We start from the raw sequence: 27,731 nt of genomic DNA on the forward strand, positions 1-27,731 counted from the left end.
TGATTGCCCGAGACAATGAGATGGAGGGGAGGGGTGGTATGGGATACAGTGGTGATAAGGGTGCCATTAAGAGAGCGAGCAGGGATAGGATTGGAAAGAGGGAGTGCAGGGATTCCCCACAAGGTAGCTAAAGAACTATCCATAAAATTATCTTCGGCCCCGGAATCGACCAAGGCCAAGGCAGAATTAAAAGAGTCACCAAACTGGACAGATACAGGGAGAACAGTACGAGAGGAGGGGGAATTCAATAAAGGGGTAGCGCTCACCAGGATCCCCCTCTTTACTGGCGAGCCGCGGCTTTTAACGGACAGGCCACTGCAAAGTGCCCTGGCTTGCCGCAGTAGAAGCACAGGCCCTGGATAAGGCGCTGTTGTTTCTGTTGGGGAGTCAGCCGAAGACGCCCCACCTGCATGGGCTCTGAACCCAAGGAGGTGGCATTAGCAGCCTCAGGAACAGCAGAGGAAGTGTCCTCCATCCTCCAGGGTGGGCGGAAGACTGGACGTTGACGACGGCGGCGCAGACGTCCTTCTACCCGTAGGGCCATACTAATGAGATCATCAAAATCTTGGGGAAGGTCGATGGTGGCCAACTCATCCTGGATTTCCTCTTCAAGCCCCGCTCGAAACATGGACATGCAGGCCCCTTGATTCCAGTCGCAGGAAGCCGCCAAGGTCTTAAACTGGATGGCATACTCTGTGACTGACCGGCCTGCCTGGCGTAACCGAGCCAACTGGTCCGCTGCCTCCTGCCCCTGAGCAGATCTATCGAACAACCTCACCATCTCTTGTCTGAAGTCTTCGAACGATGCACAACAGGGAGCTTGGGTTTCCCAGACTGATGTTCCCCAATCACGGGCCTTGCCTGCGAGCAGCGTCAGAACGTATGCCACCTTGGTTCTTTCAGCAGCGTAGGTGTGTGGCTGTAAGGCAAACACCACAGAGCATTGAGAGAGGAAGGCTCTACATGAATTGGGGTCCCCATCGTAAGGTGGTGGGTTGTTGCATCGGGGTTCACGTGTATGCTGAGGGCCAGGATCCGCTTGCCCCCCCTGGGCTGTGTCGTGCTGCAACTCACGGATCCGTGCGGTTAAATCAGCTACCTGGTTGGCCAAGTACTCCATCTCCCTGGTGGTGTTGGTCAACCTTGCCTCATGCTGCCCTAGCAGCACACCCTGCTGGGTGACTGCAGTAATGACTGGATCCGAACCTGCTGCGTCCATTTCTGGCTAGATTGTTCTGTCAGGGAACACAGGCGGACACAAGTGCAGGTTAAGAGTTTTTATTCTTGATCAAAAAATTACCCTAAAAGGGTGCAAATCAAATCCAACTGGGCGTTTGCAGAAAAAATAGGAGAAAAACAAAAACAAAAAAACTGCATAAAAAAAGACTCCCAGAAGAGGGCGCTGTTAAGTCCTTGACAACAGAGACCGGGTCCTGTCACCAAATAAATCCAAAAGGGGGCGCCCAGTTCACAATCTTCAAAAAAGAGAAAGCAAAAGACAGCCGGGGTGATCCAAAAATAAATGCAAACAATAGCGTCTATGATACTGTTACCCGGCAGGGGGCGTGCTGGTACGTTGCCGTGAGGGGAATGCGGAAGTGGAGCGTGAGCGAGGGAGAGGAAGCCGGCAGTCAGTTGAAGCCGATGGGCTCCGAGAGGTTGAAGCAGTCCGGCCTGGGAACAGAGGAGGTTAAGGAGAGGCAAAGTGCAAGAAGATGGTTCTGGTGTGGAGCAGCACAACAAGACAGAGTTGGAAAGGACAGGAGAGCCACGACAGGAGACAAGACGAGATCAGACGCGAGCGGCTCGGCGTGGGCGCGCTCGCAAAACAACAATCTAGCACTGGACTACACACAAGGAGGGGAATAAATAGGACACGAGAGGAATCACTGATAGGGTGCAGGTGAGTGAAAATCAATCTTAATAGATGGTAAATAGGGTAACGAGAGGGAGGAGAGATACGGGGAACGATCAAAATAAACATTCACGTGCGCTCACCAGAAGTAAACAGAAATGGGGAACAGACAGCATGATCAGACTGAGGATGTGACATATTGTTTAGGATCTGCTGGTATACAGAATTTTTAGACTCTCTTATTTGTTTTGTTTTGGCTAGAATAAAAGCAGTGTTTACATTTTTTAAACATTTTTGAGGACAAAATTATTAGCTCCTTTAAGCTATTTTTTTCTCGATAGTTTATAGAACAAACCCTCATTATACAAAAACTTGCCTATTTACTCTAATCTCCGTAGTTAACCTAATTAACCTAGTTAAGCCTTTTAATGTCACTTTAAGCTGAATAGAAGTGTCCTTATAAATATCTTGTCAAATATTATTTACTGTCATCATGGCAAAGATCAAATAAATCAGTTATTAGAAATGAGTTATTAATACTATTATGTTTAGAAAATGTGTTGAAAAAATATTCTCTCCGTTAAACAGAAATTGGGGAGAAAATGAACAGGGGGGCTAATAATTTAGACTTCAACTGTATATATGCTGGGATGGAACTGGCTGGGATTTGAGCGGGGGCTTGACATTTTGATGCAGCTTGTAAGAACCACTGTTGACATCAGAAACACAAGAGGCACAGTCATCCAGTTTTGCTGGCCACCGCCAGTGACAGAGCGAGTTTTGCAGTAATTCTTCAGTTAACTTATTTATGGACCTGGAATTACAGGTCACTGCTGGTGTTGGTAAGTTTAGAGGGAGAGGAGCAAGCAGCCTGGTTTGTTGCCATGGAGACAGCGCTCCCATCACTCCAGAGCGGATGATGTGTTCGGATGGACACCTAAATCCAATCAAAACCACAGGATTTAAGATGAAGATAGAATTTTGTGTCCGAGTAATCAATTGAGTAGATTAGTAAATTAACGTTACATCAATGAAATATCAACTTACAAAAAAAAAGCTTGTTTATTTCACCCCAAATTTGGGTAAAATATAAACGAACTGATGAGTTCCAATTTGGATTGAAACACACCAGCATTGCTGTGTAAAACATATACAGGATAAGTTGGTGGTTCATTCCACTGTGGCGACCCCTGATGAATAAAGGGACTAAGCCGACACACCAACTTTTTTTTTTTTTTTTTTTTGATTGTTAGAACTTGAAAAATATACTGGCAGCAACATTCTGTCTTGTAATAATAAAAAAAATAACAAAGAAAGGAAAAAAAGTATACATAAATATTTGGCAACCAGGTGCTTTTTATACTGTTAATTCAATCCTATAAGTTTTTACAGCTTCATTAAAAATAAATTAGGAGTTTCTATTTACTCTTAATCTGACTTAATCTGCCTAAGTAAAGTGAATACTGAATGAAACAGATCAAACCAAAGATTTCCTTATTTGTGCTTAATCCAGTTCCATGTACTTTAATACGTTCATTCTTTATGAGGTTTGGTTGAGCAGTTTACAAGAAATGTGATTACAAACCCTTAAATGCACATGTCCCACGTGTCTCTGCTTCTCTACTATATCTTCCCTAATGTGCCTCAGGCCTTGTTTCCAAACTTTTAAGAGAGTTGTTTTCACACATGGAGCCTACATTTCAATCGTCAGCTGGCCAAACTGAACCCCACATCTCTGGGTAATCTTTCAGTACTACTGATATCTCAGTTTTCCAAAAAATGTCATGAACAACTAAAACGCCATGCATACAGTGTTGGCTGGCATGTCCATTTGTCATGTTGATGTGAGTAGGTGTGTATGGTCTTGTGTAAGAGTTTTAGTGAATGTAAATCGCAGATCTGATGGCTGGGAAGCAACTTATTCCAGGAACAACAGTACAGAAAAACCCTCCTGAGACCAACATAAATGATTTAACAAAATCTAAGTGGGCCTGCAACCGAGCCTGCTGACGGGAAGTATTCCAACTCAATCTTACAGGGAAAAGCAATTTTATGAGACAGCAATTTCTTATTAATTGTTCAATAGGTCTACAAAAAAAAAAAAAAAAAAAAAATTTTTGTGCTAATTTTTACAAATTTATATAACACCAAACCTAAACTTTTTTTAAATGATTTGTTTTCATTAACTGTTTAGTGGCTAAGAAAATGCCCTTTTATCAACCTAAAATTTACCTAATTGTTGGTTTTATCCCAGGGAACACTGAAATTGATAAAATGCTTACTTTTAATATACTGTAAATCTTATATGTAAATTTTCTGAAAAGGAGATAAGAAAAATTAAGATACTATACAAAAAGGTTCAAGGTATTATAATGCCGATAAGTATTTAAATATTTAGTTTCTAATATGTACCATAGATTGTAATAAACTTGTTGCATAAACATCAACTTTTTGATTTTATTGAACTGTTAATTCATTTCGATTATACGTCATCAAGATGGCGCCGAGCATGGCTGGCGTGTTGCGAGCTCCCAGCAAACATTGTACATATCGCTGTCAATTTTACATTGTCCTGTTTTTTTTTTTTTTTGTTTTTTTTTTGAGGAGTGTGCTGTTGTATTTTGTACTGTCGTTGTATTTGCAATGTCTGTATTTTGCACTGTCTGTTTTCTGCACTGTCATTTTATTTGCACTGTCTGTATTTTGTACTGTTTGGAGCCAGCACCTAAGCTTTTCACTAATCATAGCACACGTGCTGCTGATGATGTGACAATAAAAGCGTTTTTTTGATTTGATTTGATTTGTATGTCAATTGGGAAAATAAAACTCAGATTTAGGGGTGTAAAAAGCCCCTTTCAAAAAGAAACTAAATAATGAATTTAGATTTTTTTAATGAAAAAATAAGCATAATATATAGACGTACAGTTGAAGTCAGAATTATTTGCTAAGTTCTTTTTTTAATATTCCCCAAATAATGTTTAACAGTGCATGGACATTTTCACAGTATGTCAGATAATTTTCTTTATTCTGCATTTTATTATTTCTTTATTCTATTTTCTTTATCCATGGATAATGTCTTATTTGTTTTATTTCGACTACAATAAAAGCTGTTATTAATGTTTTAAAAGCCAAGGGCAAAATTAGCGCCTTTAAGTTAAATTTTTTAATAGTCTACAGAACAAACCATCTTTATACAATAACTTGCCTAATAACCCTAATTAACTGCCTAGTTAAACTAATTAGTTAAGCCTTTAAATGTCAATTTAAGCTGTATAGAAGTGACTTGAAAAATATCTAGTCAAATATTATTTACTGTCATCATGACAAAGATAAAATAAATCCATTATTAGAAATGAATTATTAAAACTATTATGTTTAGAAATGTGTTGAAAAAATCTTCTCTCCGTTTAAAATAAATAATAATTCTAAGAATTCTGACTTCAACTGTACAAAACTGTATATTAAAGCACATTTGCTAAAATGTATTTTTTCAATTAATTACAGTGATTAAAACTGTTCAGTATTTTTGAAACTTGACTGAGACTCATTTTATTTCAAAGCATTGTTCAAAGAATAGTGTCTTACACAATCACCCAGCAGAACCCAGCCATGGCAGAATTGTGTTTGAAGAACATTGTGTGAATTCTCATATTAAGTTACAAAAGCTTGTCAATGTTGACGAAAACTTTAAAGGAACATTCCATTTGATCTTTTTGCAAATGTTATACTCTGTAAAAATAATATATTAATTTTGTTACTGTACTGATCATATTAAAGACCAGATAATTGAATGCACTTTTAATAATGTTACTGAAAGAATATACACTGATAACTTTAAAAAACCTTTATGAGAATTTTAACACATAAGTTGGGGCAGGGGGTGGAATTCTGGTTGCCAGGGTGGGCTAAACTGAAGATTTGGTGGACCAGGCCCACCAAGGCCCACCGTTTTTAATAAAAAAACAAGTTCTTCTTTTAACACAAATTATAATAATGGGACAGCTTTTTTGAACAAATAAGCTTTATATTTGTGCATTGTAAAACATGATAAGATGACATGGTGGCGCAGTGGGTAGAACTATCACCTCAAAGCAAAAAAGTCGCTAGTTCGAGCCTTGGCTGGGTCAGTTGACGTTTCTGTGTGGAGTTTGCATGTTCTCCCCATGTTTGTGTGGGTTCCTCCATGTGCTCCACTTTCCCCCACAGTCCAAAGACATGCAGTATAGGTGAATTGAATAAGCCGTAAATTGGCCGTTGTTTATGTGTGAATGCAAGTGTGCGGGTATTTCCCAGTGTTGTGTTGCGGCTGGAAGGACATTCTGCTGTGGTGACCTCTGACTATTAAAGAGACTAAGCCGAAAAGAAAATTAATGAGTGACAAAATCATAAATTCAGATCACTCAAAATATTTGTGAAAGCTCATAGCCTCAAAACATTTGACCAAATCAGCAATTTTAGGTTAGTAGAACCTAATTTTATTTAGTTTTATAGCAACATGTATGTGTATGTCACAATGTTGATTCTAATTTATTTGAAATATTAAATGTGGCAGCAAGAAGGTGCTGGTTTGAGTCCTGGCTGGGTTATTCTCTTGTCTGGCTATTCCAATATAATAAAATTAGCCTTTTTTAAGGGTATGAGTGAGTGTTTTCCAACACTGGGGTTTCACAAATTAATGTACTCTAAGTGCTGGGTTGTGGCAGGAAGCGCATGCCAGAGAAACTGATGGTTCATATTAATGGGGTGACCCCTGATAAAGCAGGGAATGAGCTGGAGTGAATGAGCGAAAGTTTGAATAAGCTAATCCTTGCAGATTGTTTGCATGAATGTCACAAAGTATGATATGATTGTGTATTAACAAAAGCAAGAGTTAATGTGACTTTAAAAATTGCAATTCTCTTATATCATTATAGTCATGGATTATGCAGTACATGTAAAAATGTTGAGCTATCATTAACCAACTTTAAGTCAAATATGGACAAACCCAATCATTGGTGTTATTTTTTCAATTCAATTTAAATTACACTTTTAACCCAGTGATTGTGTTTGTTCTTATTTGACCCAACATTGGATTCTGTCACAATCACCAGTGATCTAACCATCATAGATCGCTGGAGAACATTCACATGCACACAAACTACAATCCTGCCTCAAAATGATCTACAGATCCAGTCATGCAACACAAAAGCACCTGCTCCTAGTCACCATTGATTACACTCCCACAGCTGATGCTGCTCATGGACTGATTACATACACATATATACGGCTCATTTTGAGACACTCGGACTGAATCTTTCAAACTGATTGTGAATATTATGACGTGTTTTCCATTGCTTTGCCATCCATGTTTAGACCTTGTTTTGTTTGTTTACGTTGTATGCTGCCTGTCTTTTGACCTATTGCATGTTATTTTGTCTATGACTCTGGATTGGCCATATCCTTTTTTTTTTTTGCTCCTGTAATGACCATTGCTGGCCTGACCATTCTGTTCATTGAAAACCTGCAAAAGGATCCTCACACAGTTGTCCAGTATCCACTTCAAATTACAGATTATAACAACCCAGTATTTTTTAAGAGTGTAAGTACAAGTTTTTTTTTCCAGATCTTCTTAATCACATGTTCTACTCTTCACCACAAGGGAAACATTTCATTCATTCATTTTCTTTTTTCGAGTTAGTCTCTTTATTAATCTGGGGTCGCCACAGCGAAATGAACCACTAACTTATACAGCACGTTTAACGCAGTGGATGCCCTTCCAGCTGCAAACTATCTCTGGGAAACATCCATACACACTCATGCACTATGGACAATTTAGCTTCACCCAATTAGGGGAAACCGGAGCACCCTGAGGAAACCCACGCGAGAACATGCAAACTCCACACAGAAATGCCAACTGACCCAGCCGAGGTTCAAACCAGCGACCTTCTTGCTGTAAGGCGACAACACCAACTACTGCGCAACTGCGTCGCCCCATGGAACATTTCAACACAACAGAAACCTTTACCAATATACTGTAACACAATAAATTAAGACTAATGGATGTCCCATTATCAATCTTGTTCCAAAAAATAAAATAACATTGCATATTTTCCCTATGCAACCTAATGCACAACATGCCGGTAACTAAAATGTGCTTTTACTCAGTCAGTAAAATAAAAATCTGTTGGTGATCTGGTCTTGTAGGTTATTTCTATTAAGTATAATGGTTTATTCTATTTTTTGTGATATGAACTCAGTTTAAGTTTACTGTTTAGTATTAATGTATAGTTCTTAGCACAATACTACAAATTCCTTAAAATGCTGACAAACATGGATGGAGCAAAAACGTTTATAATTGATATATGGGCTACTTTTCATATACGTATAGTCAGTTAGGTCTCAAACATGATTCCTGCAGTGGCACAGCTCTGCACAGTTTTTCTCCAACCCTAATCAAACACACAAGATCCAACTAATTATGACATTTAAGTTGGAGCAAAATTTTACAGATCTGTGGCCTTTCAGGAATTGAGCTTGAGACCACTCGTTTACTTGCTTGCTCAAATGGTGTGCTAAACAATACAATTAGACAAGTATAATTGTTGTAAAACATGGTTTGACAGTGAGCACTAAGCTGTGCAAATACATGATAAAAGAGCATGGGTGTTTTTGCAATTGAGGACTTTTCTCACGTGCTTAGGTTAACTTTGTTGGTTAGTCTAAGGCTATTGTTTAGTGTACACAATTCAAACAATATGCTTTTGTGGATATTTCATAACAAAAGTGCATTGAAACATAACTGGAGCAATGTATTTCAGGTTCTGCAGAAACATGGGCAGAGTCACATATTTCTATTGAACCTGGGTTGGGCAGATTATGTGAGCTGCTGGTAGCACACCCAGAACTTTGAACAACAAATCTAAAGTGCTAAAGTGTCTGTACCAAACACTAGATTGTGCTATGTTTGTTTTTAGACTGGGTATAGTCAGGTCAACAAAACAGAAAACTGGAGGAAATCTGGTGGAAAAAGAGTACCCGTGGATTCAAAACTGCGCCTTTAGTCAATTTACTGCTCATCTGTTGCTCTGTTGTTTAATTCATAAATCATTGTAGCTTCTTATTTTATTTATTTTGTTTAATATCAGTATTTTAAAGCATCAAGTAAGTATCAGTGTTGTTTAAAATGTTTCACCTACACTAATAAATAAAGATTCTGTGGTATCTATACAAGTAGTTCAGTAAAAAACAATTAATGTCTATAGAATCTTTTCATATTATTTATAATCTTTCTATATTATTATTGAAATGTTCCTTACGCACTTTTAAAAGTAAAGCTAAGGGTTTATGCCATAGAAGAATATATAGAGGCTACACTAAGAAATAAAAAAGGTTCATTTTAAATACTTTTTATTAAAATGCTCTTAAAAAAAACTACATATTGGTTCCATTTTGGAACCTATATTTCATAATATGAATATTAGTAAATATTTTGTGTTTATTAAGTTATTTTTCCAGTAGGAACTGTAAATTGATAAATTTGCTATGATATTGTAAGGATGAGAAATTGCATGTTTTTCACTGTAGAACCAAGATGACGTTTTAACTGTGACCAAGGTTAATTTGTTAACAATTAAGTATTAGACAGTTGCCTCATACAGTAAGCCTGTCTGGGTCAAAAATCTGGTTTCGTAAACTCATCTGACAGACCTAGTATTTGATGTCTCACCACTGCATTTCATATGTGAGCACAGTCATCACATACTGACTGGAATGAAACAAGGACAAGGAAATGCAAAAGGGAAAAGGCATTTCCTCTTTGTAAAAATGTCTTATGTTGCACAGGTATATAGCCATTGTACAGATCAAATATTTTTCTTTTAAATCAATTATCATTAAAATATTATTTGATGTTCCACAAATATTTTTTTAAGATATCAAAACTTAATTTGCACAACTTTAAAGGCAATTTTCTGAAACCCAAGATTTCAGATTTTCAAATAGTTGAACTACAGTATATCAGCCAAATATTGTCCTTTACTATATATATATATGATCCTTTATATATATCCTTTATATATATCCTTTATATATATATATTTATATGTGGACAAATAAAAATGATGTTAATTCAAATTAATAAACCTAATATTGTTAAATTGAAAAAAAAAATTACTACAATCAGGGCAAAAAAAAAAAAAAAAAAACACTAACTTAATATAAAACTATAGCAGAAACTAATTTCCCTTACCAGATATTTTATATAACAATCATTATAGATGACTAACTACATACATTAAGAAGAGACTATAACATCTGAAGAAAAAAAATCCTGAGTTAGATGATAAAATGTGTGTACAGTAAAACAATTAAATAATGTCAATTAAACAGCTATGTTTGCTTGTCAACAAAATGGCCTTAAAAACATATAGGACTATACATTTATCTATCTATCTATCTATCTATCTATCTATCTATCTATCTATCTATCTATCTATCTATCTGTCTGTCTGTCTGTCTGTCTGTCTGTCTGTCTGTCTGTCTGTCTGTCTGTCTGTCTGTCTGTCTGTCTGTCTGTCTGTCTGTCTGTCTGTCTGTCTGTCTGTCTGTCTGTCTGTCTGTCTGTCTGTCTCAAGTCTTCATAATTTCTATTGAGAGTCCCTGAGTGTGTTTGTGTGTGCTCCAGCTTAATATTTCGTGTAGATTTATGAGGCAAACATCGAATACAGCCACAGACACTTCTCTACCCAAACACAAAGACACATTTCTTAGCAACCATCTTAGTGAACAGTATCTAGATCTTTGTGGGTTTACCACTGCATACTGCTTATTACAGTAGAAGGATTTGTTAGTATTCAAAAGCTTTCGTAAAGCTGCACAAACAACAGGAAAAATAAAGAAACGTGTCTCTTTTAAGGGAGTTGTAGAACTCTGTTTTAGTACACATTAAAATACCACAAATTATAGTGTCATGCATATCTAAATGTGTTGTGACAGCCTTGACAATCTAGTGTCAAATTATCAGTTCAGCTTTTTATCCTGTTCCTTATTACAACAGCGTTCATCACAAAGAGAAAACATTAAAAGTCTTTTTTTCCTTTCTATTTTATGCCTGACGTTTGTTTCTGTTCCTCCACATAATACTTTGTTACCTTTCAATGACGTCTTTTATATGCCCGGCAGCTATAGATCACATTTCTATGACGGAATAGAAGCAGGATTATAGTCATATACAAGCAGTGTTTCAAGCTGAGGACATTTCTGTTTGCTGTGCGGAGCCTGAGAAAATAAAGGATGTTTGCAAAGGTAAGGGCCTCGCTGTTTGATCAGGTTATAAAAAGCTCATTCAAACTTCCTGTGCAGCTTATCAAATATAATATCAGTCTCAGAGTTTAAGACGTACAGGAACCAAACCAATAAGGAAAAAATTGACAGTTTTTTTTAAACGTCACTCTAAAATGTCTAAAAATTAAGATTTGTTTACCTGATCTGTCCTTTTAAAATGGCATGAAAATCAAGAAACTGTAGATTCTGTCACTACATCCCACATTAAACTCACTTGAGATTACCTAACAAAATATTTTCACCTCAGCTGTAAAACTGTAAAATCTCCTGTTCAGTTCCTTTAAGCTGTCATATTTTTTGCTGTTTATTATTCACACTCTTAATTGTATTGCTCTTGTTTGGCGTGTCTGTTTTTTTCTCTAAACTGCCTTCCTGTATTGTTGTAAAATGCTTATAATAGTATTTTGTGGTGCTTACTTGTAATAAATGTTTTGTTGATACACTTTCTGTTTCACTGCTTCAAGCCACCCAAAGCAATAAGGATATCAGATTCCAAGCAAATGTGTACAAATGATATCACCGGTCTTCATTTTCCCTCATTTCCTAAAATGTCTTTCAGTAAAATGACAAACAAACAAACAAACAAACAAAGACAAACAGACAGACAGACAGACAGACAGACAGACAGAGAGACAGACAGACAGACAGACAGACAGACAGACAGACAGACAGACAGACAGACAGACAGACAGACAGACAGACAGACAGACTGGTTTATTTAGAACAAAAATGATCTGATAACATATAAAAAGAAATAACTCTTTTTAAGGATCACAGATAGGCACAACACAGAAATTACTAATGCATTTTTCTATGATACTACTATCTAACTACAAAGATGAAGTATTATTTTTAAGTATCACTTTTTTTTGTAAGTTAAATAAGCATGATAATAAATTTTTACAAAAATTTATCTGTTGCTTAGTGACAACTAAAATTTCATAAATATTTCATATTTAGAAATTTTCTTTTCAAGTACAATTATTACACATTAATATGACATTTTCTTTTGTAAAATATTAATTGTTAATTGAGTTTGATGTATGCTAATACATTTAATAACACCCAACATTCCCCACACCCCAAAAAAGGGAAAGAAAAAAGATAAAAATTCAGGTTTTATAATTATTATAGATCAGTGTTGTAAAAACACTAATACATTATAATTATGGAATGAACTGTCCAACTAAATTAGAAATATACAAATAAATAATTACCTGTACTAATAAATCTAAAATTCAAATTGAACTAATATTCATATAAATAAATCTAAAGGAAACCTGGAACATACATTATTATTACATACTTTTTATTACACAATGCATTTGACTTTTCTCTGCACATATTTAGCCTATTTATATTTGCATCTTTACATTTAATTGTAGCCTACATTTAATTATTTATTCAAATATTTATAATTTAGTCCAATGGAACTTACATACAATAAAGCAGTGTCAAAATACACAGCAACCAGACAAATGACATTCAGAATTTTTAAAGCAACGAAAGAAACAAACATTGCATATAGCTTAAACTTACTTAAATATATAAATAAGTTTGTAAATCAAACTCATTTATAGATTTGTGCTGTCCTCTGACATTAAGAACACTTTGTGAATGCATTACCATAGGTTTACACATGTAACCTGTTGGATAAGTTGTGTAACTAAACTATAGACCGAACTCAACTGGCTTTTAGAATCGTGGTTTGTGTTTACCATATAAACTGAACACATGCTCTCACACAAGATCATGCTCCTCCTACAACCAATGATCACAGCGAGGATTGTGACGTGGTTAACGTGGGCGTGTACAAAGACCAAAGTTTTTATAAGCTATTTAATTATTCATACCGCGGACCAATTGAGAGGCGTATGTAAATGTGTCAGGTTTAAATGTATTTGTAGGCTTATTCCAGGCGCAGTGAATGAACAGTAAGCTGGTGTAAGTAACGGGCTGCTGGAGACGGAGACGCCTGAGTTCATTTGTTCATTTTTAAACGTCTGGATCCTGTTTTGTCGATAGTCAGAACTTCTAAGCTGCACACTCACTTCTAAACTAAACTCTCTAACTATCTGGACATCATATAGTCGAGAGTTCCAGCTGACATCTGCCGAGCACACTTCCTTCTCCACCGGACTGATTTCGCCATGTCCACCGCGGATGTGTCGGAGCAGAACCGGCGCTGTTGTGTTTTGTCCTGGGAGCAGGTGCAGCGTCTGGACTCCATTCTGGGAGAATGTGTTCCGATCCACGGCCGGGGGAACTTCCCTACACTCTCCGTTCAGCCGCGGCATATCGTACAGGTAAAGTTACAGGACCCATATATAAAATGAAAATCAGTTTTAAAAAAAGTTTACTATGCAAACAAATGCAACAAGCACTTGATTTTTTTACCTAAATATTTGTGTAGCATTATCGAAGATTACGGATCTTTTTTCCAAAACCGAGTTTTATAATAGCTTACATTAAAACATATCATAACAATACATCTTCATTGTATAAAATTAACTGTTATGAAATGTAATTATTTTATTGTACATCTTTAAATTGTTTAAACAAGTTAGGCACTGAAGCATAAAGTAGCCTAATGCTAAAGACGATGTATTTATTACATGCTTATTTAACCCATTTGGCACTGAATTTCAAAAATCTAAATAGTAAAAAAAAAAAAATAAATAAATAAATTAAAAAAAAAAAAAAAAAAAAAAAAAAAATATATATATATATATATATATATATATATATATATATATATATATATATATATATGAGAAACGAGTAAAAATGGTTAAAAATGGTGATAATTTTGGGGTGAAAATGAAATATTTAACTAGAAGATTTAAAAGGTAATAATTTCTTTTTGAAAAAATGACTGTTGCTAAAAACAAATTAGACAAGATTTCAATATGTTTCTGCAATATGGCCTGACAATGACAGATAACTCCACTAATTAGTTTATTATTCAAACTGAAATTTATACTGTTTATTGTTCCCAAGCAAGAAACTCAGACTGTGTGCTCATACTGTATGTAGGCGTTTACTGGCTGTTTTACAATGACTTGGAATGAGTCTTATGCAATTAAGAAGGATTGTTGGTTATGAGAACAATTTGTTAATTCATGTTATTTCTTTTTGTGTGATGAACACTTCACTGTAATTCAGATTATAATTGGGTTAATTATTAATAATTGGATTTGGCATAATCAAAAAAGTATTTGAAATGAAGCAGTATTTATGTAATGCTTTAATTTTATGATTGACATTGATGATGAGTAATAAACAAAGTATTAAATGCACATTAGTAGATCCCCTCCCCCAAGCATGAGAGTTACGCATCTCATCTTCATCTAAAATTACAGTGTAGTACATCAGACTTCCAGTGATGTGCCAAGAAGAATAATTTTCAAGCTATTCCCCTGTAATAGATGCATTTTAGCTTTTGCACTCAGCCATGACTTTTGCAGGCTTACTGAAAAAAGTTTTTTTTTGGCAGGTTTTCTTCCATGCTGAATTCCAGCAGATATTAGCAGGTGTTTGTGCAATTACTTCACTTCACTTACTTTAATCTATTTAACATCCGGAAAGTCTCTCATTTAGAACCTGCGGTTTGCTGACTGATGCCTGAAATGCTTTGAAACGTCCAATTGATGTTGAAAAACAAAATTGCATTCATATTATATACAAACTTGAGGGATATTAATGTTCTAAAAGCCACTTGTGTCTGCTTTATTTTCAATGGGATTGGAGTATTTCCCATCATCTAGTGATTTATTTACAACTTCACTGTTGTAAGGAAGCCACAATAAACTGTGAAGATGTGAATATGTAGCATTTCTCTCAGTCAAATTAAATGGGCTATTCAAAATTAGGTTAATATGTTGATATCACAGACCTTTCAAATAAAAGTGCTTATCAATCTACAATGTGGTTGTGGTGTTATGTATTTAATTTGATTCTCACAGAAATTCTTATTTACTTAGTTTGTTATTGTTGTTGTTGTTGTTGTTGTTGTTTTTATAAAAGCTATTCACTTTAATTCTCAATTAGAACTTATTCAAAACCCCACTCAATATTTATTTAGGCTACTTATGCATCCCAAAAAATATAATATGTTAAAGAGCCCCTATGGGTTTTTGAAAATGAGCTTTAATGCAATGTGTAACAGCACTAAGTGAATGAAAACATCCTGCTGAGGTTTAAATCTGAAAGTGCATCGTGTTTAAAACCATTGATCCTTTAGCAAAATAGTTGACTCAGAGTCTAATACATGAATCGAGTTCATGTCAAGGTTCGGATCTTTTGATTGATTCCATCAACGTCGACACGGTACATTACTAAATATGTAGTTCCAGTAAACTGTGAACGCGCTTTCCCTTCACACACTAGCCGAGCAACTGTTGCTTTTTGCCACTGTGTGAATTAATACTAAGGGCTCTATTTTAACGGTCCATGCGCAGAGTGCAAAGCGCAGGGCGCAAATGCTTTTAGGGCGTGTCAGAACACATTTTTGCTAATTTAAGGATGAGAAAATTCGCTTTGCGCCATGGCGCATGGTCTAAAAGGGTTGAGTTTATTTTCTTAATGAGTTATAGGTGTGTTTTGAGAATAAACCAATTAGAGTCTCATCTCCAATTACCTTTAAGAGCCAGCTGCGTCGCGCCATAAGTGCATTTGGTATTAACATAACGTAAAGTAAGTTCACTTTCGCTTTTGCTCTCATGGATAGGGAAACCTTACCGCATAGACATCAATTAGTCTATAAATAATTAATTTTGTTTGTTGAGCGCAAAGATTTGTTTTAAAACTATTTCTAAATTCAGTTCTAATTTCCAGCAAACGAATAAATGAACATTAATAACAAAGTGTGGTCAAAATACTGAGTTATTTCCAAAAACACCTGCTATGCCCCATATGGTCTAAAACCTGACAGGTGGACACATCTAAGCTTGTTTTTAATAAAACAAATATAAATATGGATATAATAAACTATTTACAGTTTCTCAAAATAGCGACACGCCGAAACACGCCTGCTTTTTTAGACCAGAACGCCTATGGGCGCACATATGAACGCAAATGCATTTGCTATTTCAACAGTGTGGCGCAACACCTCAAAATGACCCTTGCGCTGAGCTGAAAGTAGCAAATGACTATTTCGCCGCGCCTTGCGCCACAATGCACCAGGTGTATGATAGGGCCCTAAATGTATGTTGTTATTACTTGGGGTTAGGTTTAAGAGTAGAGTAATATGCTGGTGTTTAACTGCATTGCTTTATTGCAGTGGTTCCCAATTTTTTTTTGCCTGAGACCCCCTTTTCCCCGAGAAAATATTGTAGGGCCCCCCTCCAGATTTAATTATATTATCGCTTATATAAGTTTGCAGTAATGATGACTAAAAATGTTGTTTTTTTAAACAGTATGTTTATTACTATATTTAGATATGTTTACGCACAAATAATAGCCTAATGTACTATTAATCAGTTGAGGTGTGACCATCAATCATTTTCTCAGAAGATGACAAGCTGACAAAACATTGCTGTCACTCTGATACGAGTTATATTTATGGAGTAAAGTAACAAAGCACTGAAGTGTTTGTGTGTTCTGTCTGAGAAAATTAGTTATACAGAAATGTGTATATTCCATATAAGCTGAAGCTGATCGGTCAATTCTTGTCATGGATTGTGTGTGCTCGCGGCCCAGGGTATATTGGTGCGAGTGCGTCACACTGCTTGTGCACACAAGCCGCGCACCTCCATTTGTAAGAACAAACTTGTGCAAAATCTAAAAATACGCGATATGCGAACGGCCGCCTAAAAGGCCGCCAACATTTGCGATCTCCATCAGTTGATCTTCTTGCACAGATGTGGGATTCTGCTGATTTGTGGACAAATGGGTTGCAGATCCATACCTTGGCAGTTCGCGGGTCATTGACTGGGCCTAAACCCCTTAGCAAAGAAATTTGGGCACTCAAGTGACAATTTAAGCGAGAGAATATGATAATTTTTCTAAATAAAAGACTTCAAAATAAAATATTACTCAGACTCAAATAATTAATAAAATGAAACCAATTGATCCACGGACCAGTGGTTGAGGACTGGTTTTAGGCTGGGACCCCCCTGTTGGGAACCGCAGCTTTATTGCATTCCTGCATTGGGCTCTCACATACTCTCTGGCTGCTACTTAATAGCTGTGATGGGCATTTCTCTCTGTCTCGAGCTGAATGGAGTCGACCAATCACAACAGACTGGGTCATCTGTCCAATCAGCACAGATTAGCTTCGCGCTAAGGAGGGGTTTGGAAACAAATGAATCACTGAATGAATCATATGGGAGTCGTTGGGATAACTAGGTAAAAATAAATGCATATTATAAGACAACGAAAGTCTTTTTTTGACCTTGCACGCATATCAGTCAGTTGTTGGAGACCCTAAAACCAAAATATGACCTTTTTAATGCAAAATAGGGGCTCTTTATCATCATAGCTGAACATTATTTACACTTCGCATATGCATTTCAAATCAAAACACTAATATAATATTGCATAGCCTGATTTGATATAGTGTAAGATACTTATTTTGTAGTTCAGACTTATACAAAACCATCTATATACACTATAACAAATGTTTTCCTTGCTCAGAGATTTTACAATTCTTTAATCAATAAGTATTTTCTAGATAAATGAAATGTATTGTTCTCAAAATTAATATGGTAAAATTAAGTGAGCAAAATAATATACTGATGGGGTAAGTATTGAAATAAGATTATTTTGCTTATCCCACCGGCAGATTATTTAGCTTGTTTTAATTAAAAATTTTTTTAGATATTTTTTTATCTAATTTAATTAGATCTCTAAGAAAGAATGAAGAATGTCCCCAGAATGTCTCTAAGAAAGACATTTTTTTGCAGTGTCTATACACACATTTATATATATATATATATATATATATATATATATATATATATATATATATATATATATATATATATATATATATATATATTTATATATATATATAGGAATACACAGTTTTAGGGTCGACTTTATATGAATGTATTTTGAAGCTGTACAACAATAACCGGATTGCCAGCCAATCTGTCTTAATGCTACAGGCCCCTGAATTCTGTGTTGAATAACCTTTGTTATTGTCTATTTAATTATGTCCACGGAATTACTGCCCATCACATTTTTTAGACAATAAGACAGACAATGTAGAATGTTTGGTATTAAAAATTACTTTTGCTATATATTTATTCATTCTGTTTTCAGCTTAGTGACTTTAATAATGCGGGGTGAACACAGCGGAATGAACCGCCAACTTATCCAGCATGTTTTACGCAGCGGATGCCCTTCCAGCTGCAACCCATCTCTGGGAAACATCCATTCACACTCATACACTACGCACAATTTAGCTGAGTTTACCCAATTCACCTGTACCGCATGTCTTTGGACTGTGGGGGAAACCAGAGCACCCGGAGGAAACCCACACAAACACATGGAGAACATGCAAACTCCTGCCGAAGCTTGAACCAGAGACCTTCTCGCTGTGAGGCGACAGCAAAACCTACAGCGCCACTGCTTGGCCAGTTTTGCTTTATAGTTATTAGTTTAATAATCAGTTAAAAAAACGAAAATATCTTATTAATTACTCACTCTCAATTTGTTTGAGTCCCTAAGACCTCCGCTTCTTCTTCAGAGCCCAGATTAAGATTTTTTAGGTAAAATCTGAGATCTCTCTCATCCTCAATAGAAAGCAAGGTTCACGACTTATTCAAATGACTTTATTCTAAAATCCCTTTATTTAAATGTTCACAAGCACTGTAGAGAGAATCATATTGGGTGAACGAACACTTTTTTTTTTTGGCAAGTGTTTCTAGTATCAAAACGCTTTAAATAGTTATTTTGTATTTTATTTTTTTCTAAAGCAATTATCTCCTTACACAGCAACTCCATGTTCTCTATTAATTAAAATAGTAATATAAAGCATAAAAATAATAAGATAATAAAACCCCTTAAACTAGATTGTCAACACTGGATATTTACAATTAAATCCTATATTTTAATTTAAATTAATTAGAGACCATCTCTGTGATTATTGTCCTTTTTTTTAAAAAAAACAAAAAAGCAGACCTAATTTAAATATGATATAAATGTGATTTTATTTTCATACAACTGATAACTTCCTGGACATCTTGACTTTTTTAAAAATTAAATTAGCATTGTGGCAATCGTGGTTGTAGACAGTGGTTTTCACACGTTTACACGTTTCCCACAGTCGCAATAAGTGAATTGTTTGTGTTTATATGAGAGTGTACAGGTTTCCCAGCACTGGGGTGTTCATAAGTTAGTCTACACTCAGTGATGGGTTGCAGCTGGAAGGTCCTCCACCGCATGAAAACATATTCCAGAGTAATTGCCGATTCATTGCACTGTGGCAACCCCTGATAAATTAGGGACTAAGCTGAAGAAAAAAAGAGTAAGTGAGAAAATCATGCTCCTGTAACTACTAAATTCTCAAAATGTGTCTGCCCTATAGTCTTATCATTTGCTACATGACATCAACATATGATGAAGAAAGAACTCTGAGAAACAAATCAGCATTATTTATTTTTCTCAGTGGTATCATTACTGCAGTGTTGCTTGGCTTACACTGGCCTGTATAGCAGACAAAGTTGGCTTGTTTGTGGCACATAAGGTTAAAAGTGGATTAATCCTGTTGGAAACAGTAGACTTGTGGGCCAGAGCTGATATGGCACCCATGTGGTAAAGAGGAGCCTGGTAAGTCTTTCTGTTTTGACAGTGTAAACCAACTCCTAAGGATTACATTTTTTGAATCTGAGAAGGATACAAAGACTCTACATCCACTGTAAGCCATACCCATTGTTCCTGTCTTAGAACAGGTGCTTTTCTGAGTATTTGAATGGATGTCATCCCTCTAGCATGTAATATAAACCTTGTAAAACCAGTCACTGGAATCAGTGTGAGGTGTACATTACCGTACAGCCTTTCCGGCAGGGGGAGCTAATCAACGGAGCCTTTTAAACCTTCTTTTATTCTAAAATACTAGTAATATTGACCTTTTGAGAACTTTTTTAGCTGTGCCCAAAACTGAATACTGTTTACCAGTTAATATCAATATGTGTATTTTGAATTAAATTCAGATTAAATGCTACATCCACAATTTAGGATTGTTTGTGTTAGTATCTTGTTTGTGATAATTCTAGAAGGATAAAGAACAGTTTCACCGTTCAATCATCAATTATTTAAACTCATGTTGATCAAAACCTTAAAGTCCTTCTGTCCAGAATGTTTAGTATTCCACGAAAAGGACTATTGTTTGGTTTCAGATGGCTTAATACTTAATCCTAGAGAAAAAAAAAATAGACATCTTGTGATTTCCTTTTGTGTTCCATTGTTAAAACTAACTTTGTTTAGAACAACAAGGGCAAGCTAGTATTGACACCTTTTCATTTTGGCGTTTTGTTTGGAAAAATCAGACAAATGATTAAATGAGGTCTTTAGTGACGGAGCATAGAACTGCTGTAATGAGTAAGTGCTTAAAGGTTTATCGGAGCTTCACATAACACCTGGGATTATCCAAATGGATATCCAGTAGCTAGAATTTCAAAGATTCCATTAAGTGATTTTTGGGAAAGATTTAAAGATCAGGGTAAAAACTCTTCATAGTCTAGTCTAGTATGCAGTGGACTCAGTGACTCATTTCCTGAGCCTGGGCCAGTGTCGGAGACTCGTAAGTGGTTCATTCATGTCTTTGCATTTGGCAGTTCACTGTGAGACCGGCTGCCCAGAGTGGCTCTCGGTATCCAGGGGGCAATGATTATGTGTTCTGCTGGCCTGTTCCCCAGTCTGAACCTGTAAAACACTGTGTTGAAATTTGCCTTACGATCATCTTCTAAATAAATCCTATCTGGATGAATTGGAAGGAAGAAAAAAAAAATTAAATACAGTACGCCAAGGCATTGTCAGCACCAGGCAGAGCAATGTATTTGTGGCTTTTTTACAAGTCTTCAATTCATTCAACATCTGGAGAAAGGATGATGCTGTGATTGAATATGAGCTTTTGTTTTGTCACGGGTTAGTGATAATGGAGATAGAGTTTCATGTTTTTGTCAGTCCCTCCACGTTTAATTTTCTCTGTAGCTTAATTTTTTTCTGCGTCAGTCTATCAAGCCCTAACTGTACAAATTGTGTGTTTGCATGTCTTTAAAAATACATATGGCAAGTGTTCAGCCAGTGGACCCATTTCACAAGCCTGTTATGACGTGTTTAACAGTCATCAGCATCTTAAAGTCTTAAGTTTTTAATATTTAAAAAAATAATAATTTATGAACATTTATACCTATTTATGTATGTATTATGTTATCTTTGCTTCAAATGACAAGAAATGAATGACCGCTTGTGCAAGGTGTTTATAATGCAGTGTCTATGGGACAGGATAGTAAATTTGACGTTATTCTCCTCTGGCTGCTGTCAACAGTCTCACACATTTTTTTCCCCCGATTTTTATATTACTTTTTAATAATCAAATTTAAAAGTGGAATAATCATATGTTGCGGCTGGAAGGGCATACGCTGCGTAAAAACGTGCTGGATAAGTGGGCGGTTCATTCCGCTGTGACGACCCCGGAGTAATAAAGGGACTAAGCCGACAAGAAAATGAATGAATGAATGAATTATTATATTAAATTTGTCCAGTGGCGAGGCAGTGGCGCAGTAGGTAGTGATGTCATCTCACAGCAAGAAGGTCTCTGGGTCGCTGGTTCAAACCTCGGCTCAGTTGGTGTTTCTGTGTGGAGTTTGCATGTTCTCCCTGCCTTCACATGGGTTTCCTCCGGGTGCTCCGGTTCTCCCCCAGTCCAAAGACATGTGGTACAGGTGAATTGGGTTGGCTAAATTGTCCGTAGTGTATGAGTGTGTGTGTGTGTGTGTGTGAATGTGTGTGTATGCTTCCCAGGTTCATTCCGCTGTGGCAACCCCAGATTAATAAAGGGACTAAGCCGACAAGAAAATGAATGAATGAAATTTGTCCAGTCACTTCATTCATTCATTCATTCATTCATTCATTCATTGTTTTCCTTCAGCTTATTTTTATCAGGGGTCGCCACAACGAAATCACTACCAACTATTCCAGCAGGGGTTTTACTTAGCGGATGGCCTTCCAGCCTATACACCTATACACTCTCGCAGTCAAACACTTCGGCCAATTTCATTTATTCAATTCACTTATAGCGCATGTCTTTGGATTGTGGGGGAAACCAGAGCACCCTGAGGAAACCCATACAGACATGAGGAGAACATACAAACTCCACACAGAAATGCCAACTGGCCCAGCTGACTGAGCCACTGTGCCGCCTGCCGTCTTACAGATTATAATATATACTGTTACACACCTCTCTTCAAAAAGCCTCATGATTTCAGTGAAACTAAGTTTAATACTTATATGATTTCATCAGGTCTTTTTCATGGTCTTTCAAATGTATAATTCTATATTGTGGAAGCTGATCTGAAAGTTTCATTTTATGTCCTGATCTGGCTTTTTCCCAGAATACCATCAAGTGCTTTTCCAGTGTTTTATATACTTTGTCTTTACCTGGTCATTTTTAGACAAGTTGTTAGAAGCTTGCATTCAGATATTTCATGTTGAACGTTTTCCATGAGAAGTACAGACTCTGCTGGTGTTATGTAACTGTGCAGACAAATAGGTCAACTAATATAATGTGTCATGATGGGGTGACAATGCACAAGTCTACATTCATAAATCACAAAGAGACAAAGAAGGAAAAGATGTGGCATAAACAGTGCAAAGCAACACATGTTAACATCTAAGCAGTATTCTGTAAAGCACCTGGTTATAGGGTGCTATTATACATAGCAATGCTACTTATATGCAGATAGGAACTGCGTAACACTGTGACTTCACAATTGCCCTGTCGGGACACTGAGGAAATCACAGAACTACACTACAGAATTTTACACAAATTAGTTTTTTTCGTTTTTTTTTTTTTTTTTACTCTGGCTAAGTCACATATTTGACTTTTAGATGTCAAGCAGTTAGGTGAGTCTGTGTTTCCTTATTGCTTGTGATTCAGGCATGGTGATTAAGGCTGATTAAGCTTATTTAATGTTCCATTCATTTTCTTTTTTTCTGGCCAATCACTAAGAATGTCAACTGTTTTGAAAGTATCAATTAGTTGACGTAATTTAGCTTTGTAATCTTCTTGAAAGTCTTGAAAGCGTGTGTGTTTGAAGGGGGTGGGTGGTTATAAGAGAGAGAGAGAGAGAGGTACTGTAGAGAATGAGGGAATAGAGAACGAAAGCTGCCAAAAGCTTTTAAATAAAGTCCAGCAAGGACTTGTCATTTCCCAGGGCTAATCCGCATGCTTTAGGAAAACTGAATCTATCCTCTAGTGAAGAGTTACATCTCAGTTCTCACCTGTCTGGTAGAGGCGTGTGTTTGTTTCTGAGAACTCTGAGGTTGTGTGAAGCACTTACTAAGATTACAACACTACACTGCATGAAATCGAGAAAGGTTACCATTTCCTTCTATTTTAGCTGGTGTGTCAAATTTAGCATTAAAACCCAGCTTAATTCCTGTTTTTCTTGAATGTCTAGTGTGGCAAAAAAAAAAAAAAACTAAAATAATAATAATTGTCTGGTACATTGCAGTTAAAACAATGCATGACCAAAGTGTACCTTTTCCACCAAAATGCTTTGAGATCTGGAACAATAGTATTTTAGACCTTTTCCAAACTAAAGCCTGTCACGAAGCAGCTGCATATTTCCACAGACTTGAGGAACAATGATGACGTCATGCCATGTTTACCTGACTATAACCAGTCTAAAAACAAACAGTGCACATCCGGGTGTTGGATGCAGGCATTTTGCCACTTCTGTTTATCTAATAACAACACCAGAGGAGATTCTAGCATATCAGCAGCTTGCATAAACTGGTGTTACTCTAATCAGTGACTTTGAAAAGAGATTTTGCAATCTTGGATTAATAATAATATTTTATGAATTATTGTGAATTATTATGTGATATATTAATACTCCTAAACATACCCTTAACGGTAAATTATTACAAAAATCAGTGAGTTAAAATTAATCGACTAATAACAATGATGAAGAAGCACATATACTGTAAATAAACTGTAAACTTATCACATACAGTAAACTTATGCCATAAAGTTGTTTGGAATGTTGTTCTGGGATAAAGGAACATGCTCTACTTGGTGAAATCATACGAGCCAGTACTTTATAGGAATGAAATAGCCCAAATTTGTGAAAGTATTGTGTATTATTAACATACATTCATTGGTTTGCGTCCATCAAGAGCAGCTTATTAGTAAGTTGAGTTAAAGTCAAGACTGAGGCCAGAAGAGGTTCTGAATGATTCAGACAGTGTGTATAATGCATGCTTTTCCTTGAAATGAATAAACATTTCCCAACCCTACCCCCTCCTCTCTCTCTCCAACTTCGCTTCCTTTCTCATTACTGTCCTATCCAATAAAGGCAAAAAGGCCAAAAATATATCTTAAAAAAAGAAAAGGTTGTATCCAAATACAGTAAAAAACAAAGTCAAAATACTATTTCTAAAGGTTTTGGATTCACTGTATATCTGACTTAAACATTTTATCCCAATGAAAAAATGAGTTTCAAAAGATCACATCTTGTTTGCTTATCATGCTAAATATCTCTTTCTGTTTTCCCTTGATGTGTAGGTGGTGCGGGCTCGTCTAGAGGAGCGGGGTGTAAAGGTGCGTGATGTGAAGCTCAATGGCTCTGCTGCAAGTTACGTTCTCCACCAGGACACTGGCCTAGGTTACAAAGACCTGGACCTCATTTTTGGCCTGAGTCTGACTGATGACAAGACTTTTCGTCTGGTGAAAGACGTTGTCCTGGACTGTCTCCTAGAGTTCCTGCCTGCTGGTGTGAGCCGGGACCGCATTACCGCTCTCACCCTGAAGGAAGCATATGTGCAGAAGCTGGTGAAGGTTTGCAATGACACTGACCGCTGGAGCCTCATCTCACTTTCCAACAACACTGGCAAGAATGTTGAGCTGAAGTTTGTGGACTCCCTTCGACGGCAGTTTGAGTTCAGCGTGGACTCATTTCAGATTGGATTGGACTCATTGCTACTTTTTGACCGCTGCTCTGAGACACCAATGTCTGAGAGTTTCCATCCCACTGTGCTCGGAGAGAGCATGTATGGAGACTTTGAAGAAGCGCTGGGACACCTACATGCCAAAATCATTGCTACACACAGCCCGGAAGAAATCCGCGGCGGGGGACTCTTGAAGTACTGCCACCTGTTGGTCAGAGGTTTTCGTCCAGCCTCCGAGGCTCAGATGAAGACACTTCAGCGCTACATGTGCTCTCGCTTCTTTATTGACTTTTCTGACATCAATGAGCAGCAGAGGAAGCTGGAGGCGTACCTGCAGAACCACTTTAATGGGATGGAGCACAAGCGGTATGATTGCCTCGTGACTCTCCATCGCGTGGTAGATGAAAGTACCGTATGTCTCATGGGCCATGAGCGAAGACAGACACTTGCGCTCATCTCCTCTCTTGCGCTACGAGTGTTGGCCGAACAGAATGCAATTCCTGCATTGTCCAATGTAACGTGTTACTACCAACCAGCGCCCTATGTCAGAGACGTCAACTTCAGCAACTATTATGTAGCACATGTGCATTCCCCCATTTCCACCTGTAACAACTCCTATCAGACATGGATGGCTTGTAGCTGAGCAATGAAGGGACAGAAACACTGTTGGGGAATATTTGCAGTCTTCAGAGGGTGTTTGTTTGAAACCATTGGACTTTTCAGAATGAATGTCACTAAAGTCTGCACACATCACATTTCACATCAATTTCAAAAGAAAGAAAGTGTATTTAGATTAAGAAGTTTTCAGTTGACCCTCCCAGGAAACCACTCTTTTACAGTTTTTTGAGTCCATAATTTTGTTGATCTTTTAACTCCATCATATGGGTTGGTTGTTTGATGGACAAAATGACAGATAGCAACATGAACACATACTTTCAGTGCTGTGATTGGTCAAATTGTCTGTCAATCAAATTACATTCAAAGGGTCAGTAACTACTTGTGATTTAATAATAATAATAATAGTAATAATTGAGCGTCCCGGTGGTGCAGTGGGTAACACGATCAACAAGAAGGTCACTGGTTCGAGCCCCAGCTAGGTCAGTTGGCATTTATGTATGAAGTTTGTATGTTCTTCCCAAGCTGGCGTGGGTTACCCCCACAGTCCAAAGACATGCAGTATATGTGAATTGAATAAGCTAAATTAGCCTTAGTGTATATGTGTGTAAATGCAAGAGTGTATGGGTGTTTCCCAGTGTTGGGTTGTGGCTGGAAGGGCATCCGCTGCGTAAAACATATAATAGATAAGTTGGCGATTCATTCCGCTGTGGTGATCCCTGATTAATAAAGGGACTAAGCCAAAAAGGAAATGAATGAATGATGAATAATAATTAAATGCAGTATTGCTTTACAGTATTACAGTTGAAATTGAACGATCTGCTATGTGAATTGGCAAACAAATTCAAGGTACAACAAATACTAAACCTGTATTTAAAGATGTAGATATAGAGTTTAGATATGTTATTATTGTCATAAAAAGAAAACAAAAAATACAAGGACAAAAAAATATTAATGGCCCTGAAATAAGTCTTCATTTTCCTCATGCAAAATAAATAAACATTTTCCTGATTTATTTAAAATATTTATATTTCCCTTTTGATGTTGAGGTGAAATATGAACCAGAAATGTTATATTCGTGAGATTTATCATCCAACTGTAGCAAGTGTTTTGGAAGGAGAGCAAATGTAAGGTATTATGTGTTAATATTGATGCCACCCATCCACTGCTTTTATATTGAACTCTGCTGTACTGGAAGACTCAAACTGACTCAAATCCCTCCAAATCTATTGAAAAGCATTTTGTGAGGATTTAAACCAGTGCAGATGCTATGATAACAATATACGTTGTGGGGAAAAATGGGACAAATGTTTAAAGCACTTCTCTATTTTATATTCACGTGTAACCCTTTTATGTTTTTATAAATGTAATGTTTTTTTTAAGTTATGAAGCACACTTTTTGCTGAAGTTATAGGGAAAAGAGGAAAAAAAACAGTAAAACTGGAATACTGGGTTCGGTTTTAACAGTGGTTTCCTGCTTTCCTTATTTGAAAAACTGAGGACCAAAGACTTTAGATGTAGCAGTTTAAGTGGAATGTTACTTCTGTGACTTTAAGTGCCTGAAACCAACTATAAAACTCAAATGTATGTAAATTAAAATATTCATTGTTTCTCTTGACTACTGTATCAAACAGTGTTTTTATTTGCATTTTCAGGGAATTTTTCATTCAAATCACTCAAAGAAAATGAATAGATGAACAAACAAACTAATTAACTAATAAGCTCCTGTGTGTTCCCTGTATCGCTGTAAATGCATGCAGCTATTCACACAGTGTAAATTTGTTGTGTTGGGTTCAGACTAAATCACTATTTTTAATTT

At 36.6% G+C, this 27,731-nt stretch overlaps 1 protein-coding gene across 1 annotated transcript; it reads left to right on the forward strand.

The window, feature by feature from the left end:
• Positions 1–13,110: 13,110 nt before the first annotated feature.
• On the forward strand, positions 13,111–27,511 carry tent5bb (terminal nucleotidyltransferase 5Bb). The gene is given in 2 exon segments (NM_001045170.2): positions 13,111–13,482; positions 24,915–27,511. Coding segments are annotated over 2 exon segments (1,182 nt in total). The 5' UTR covers positions 13,111–13,326; the 3' UTR covers positions 25,941–27,511.
• Positions 27,512–27,731: the final 220 nt, after the last annotated feature.

The sequence above is a fragment of the Danio rerio genome, chromosome 19 (genome assembly GCF_052040795.2).
Source record: "Danio rerio strain M-AB ecotype USA chromosome 19, GRCz13ab, whole genome shotgun sequence".
Taxonomy (NCBI): Eukaryota; Metazoa; Chordata; class Actinopteri; order Cypriniformes; family Danionidae; genus Danio; species Danio rerio.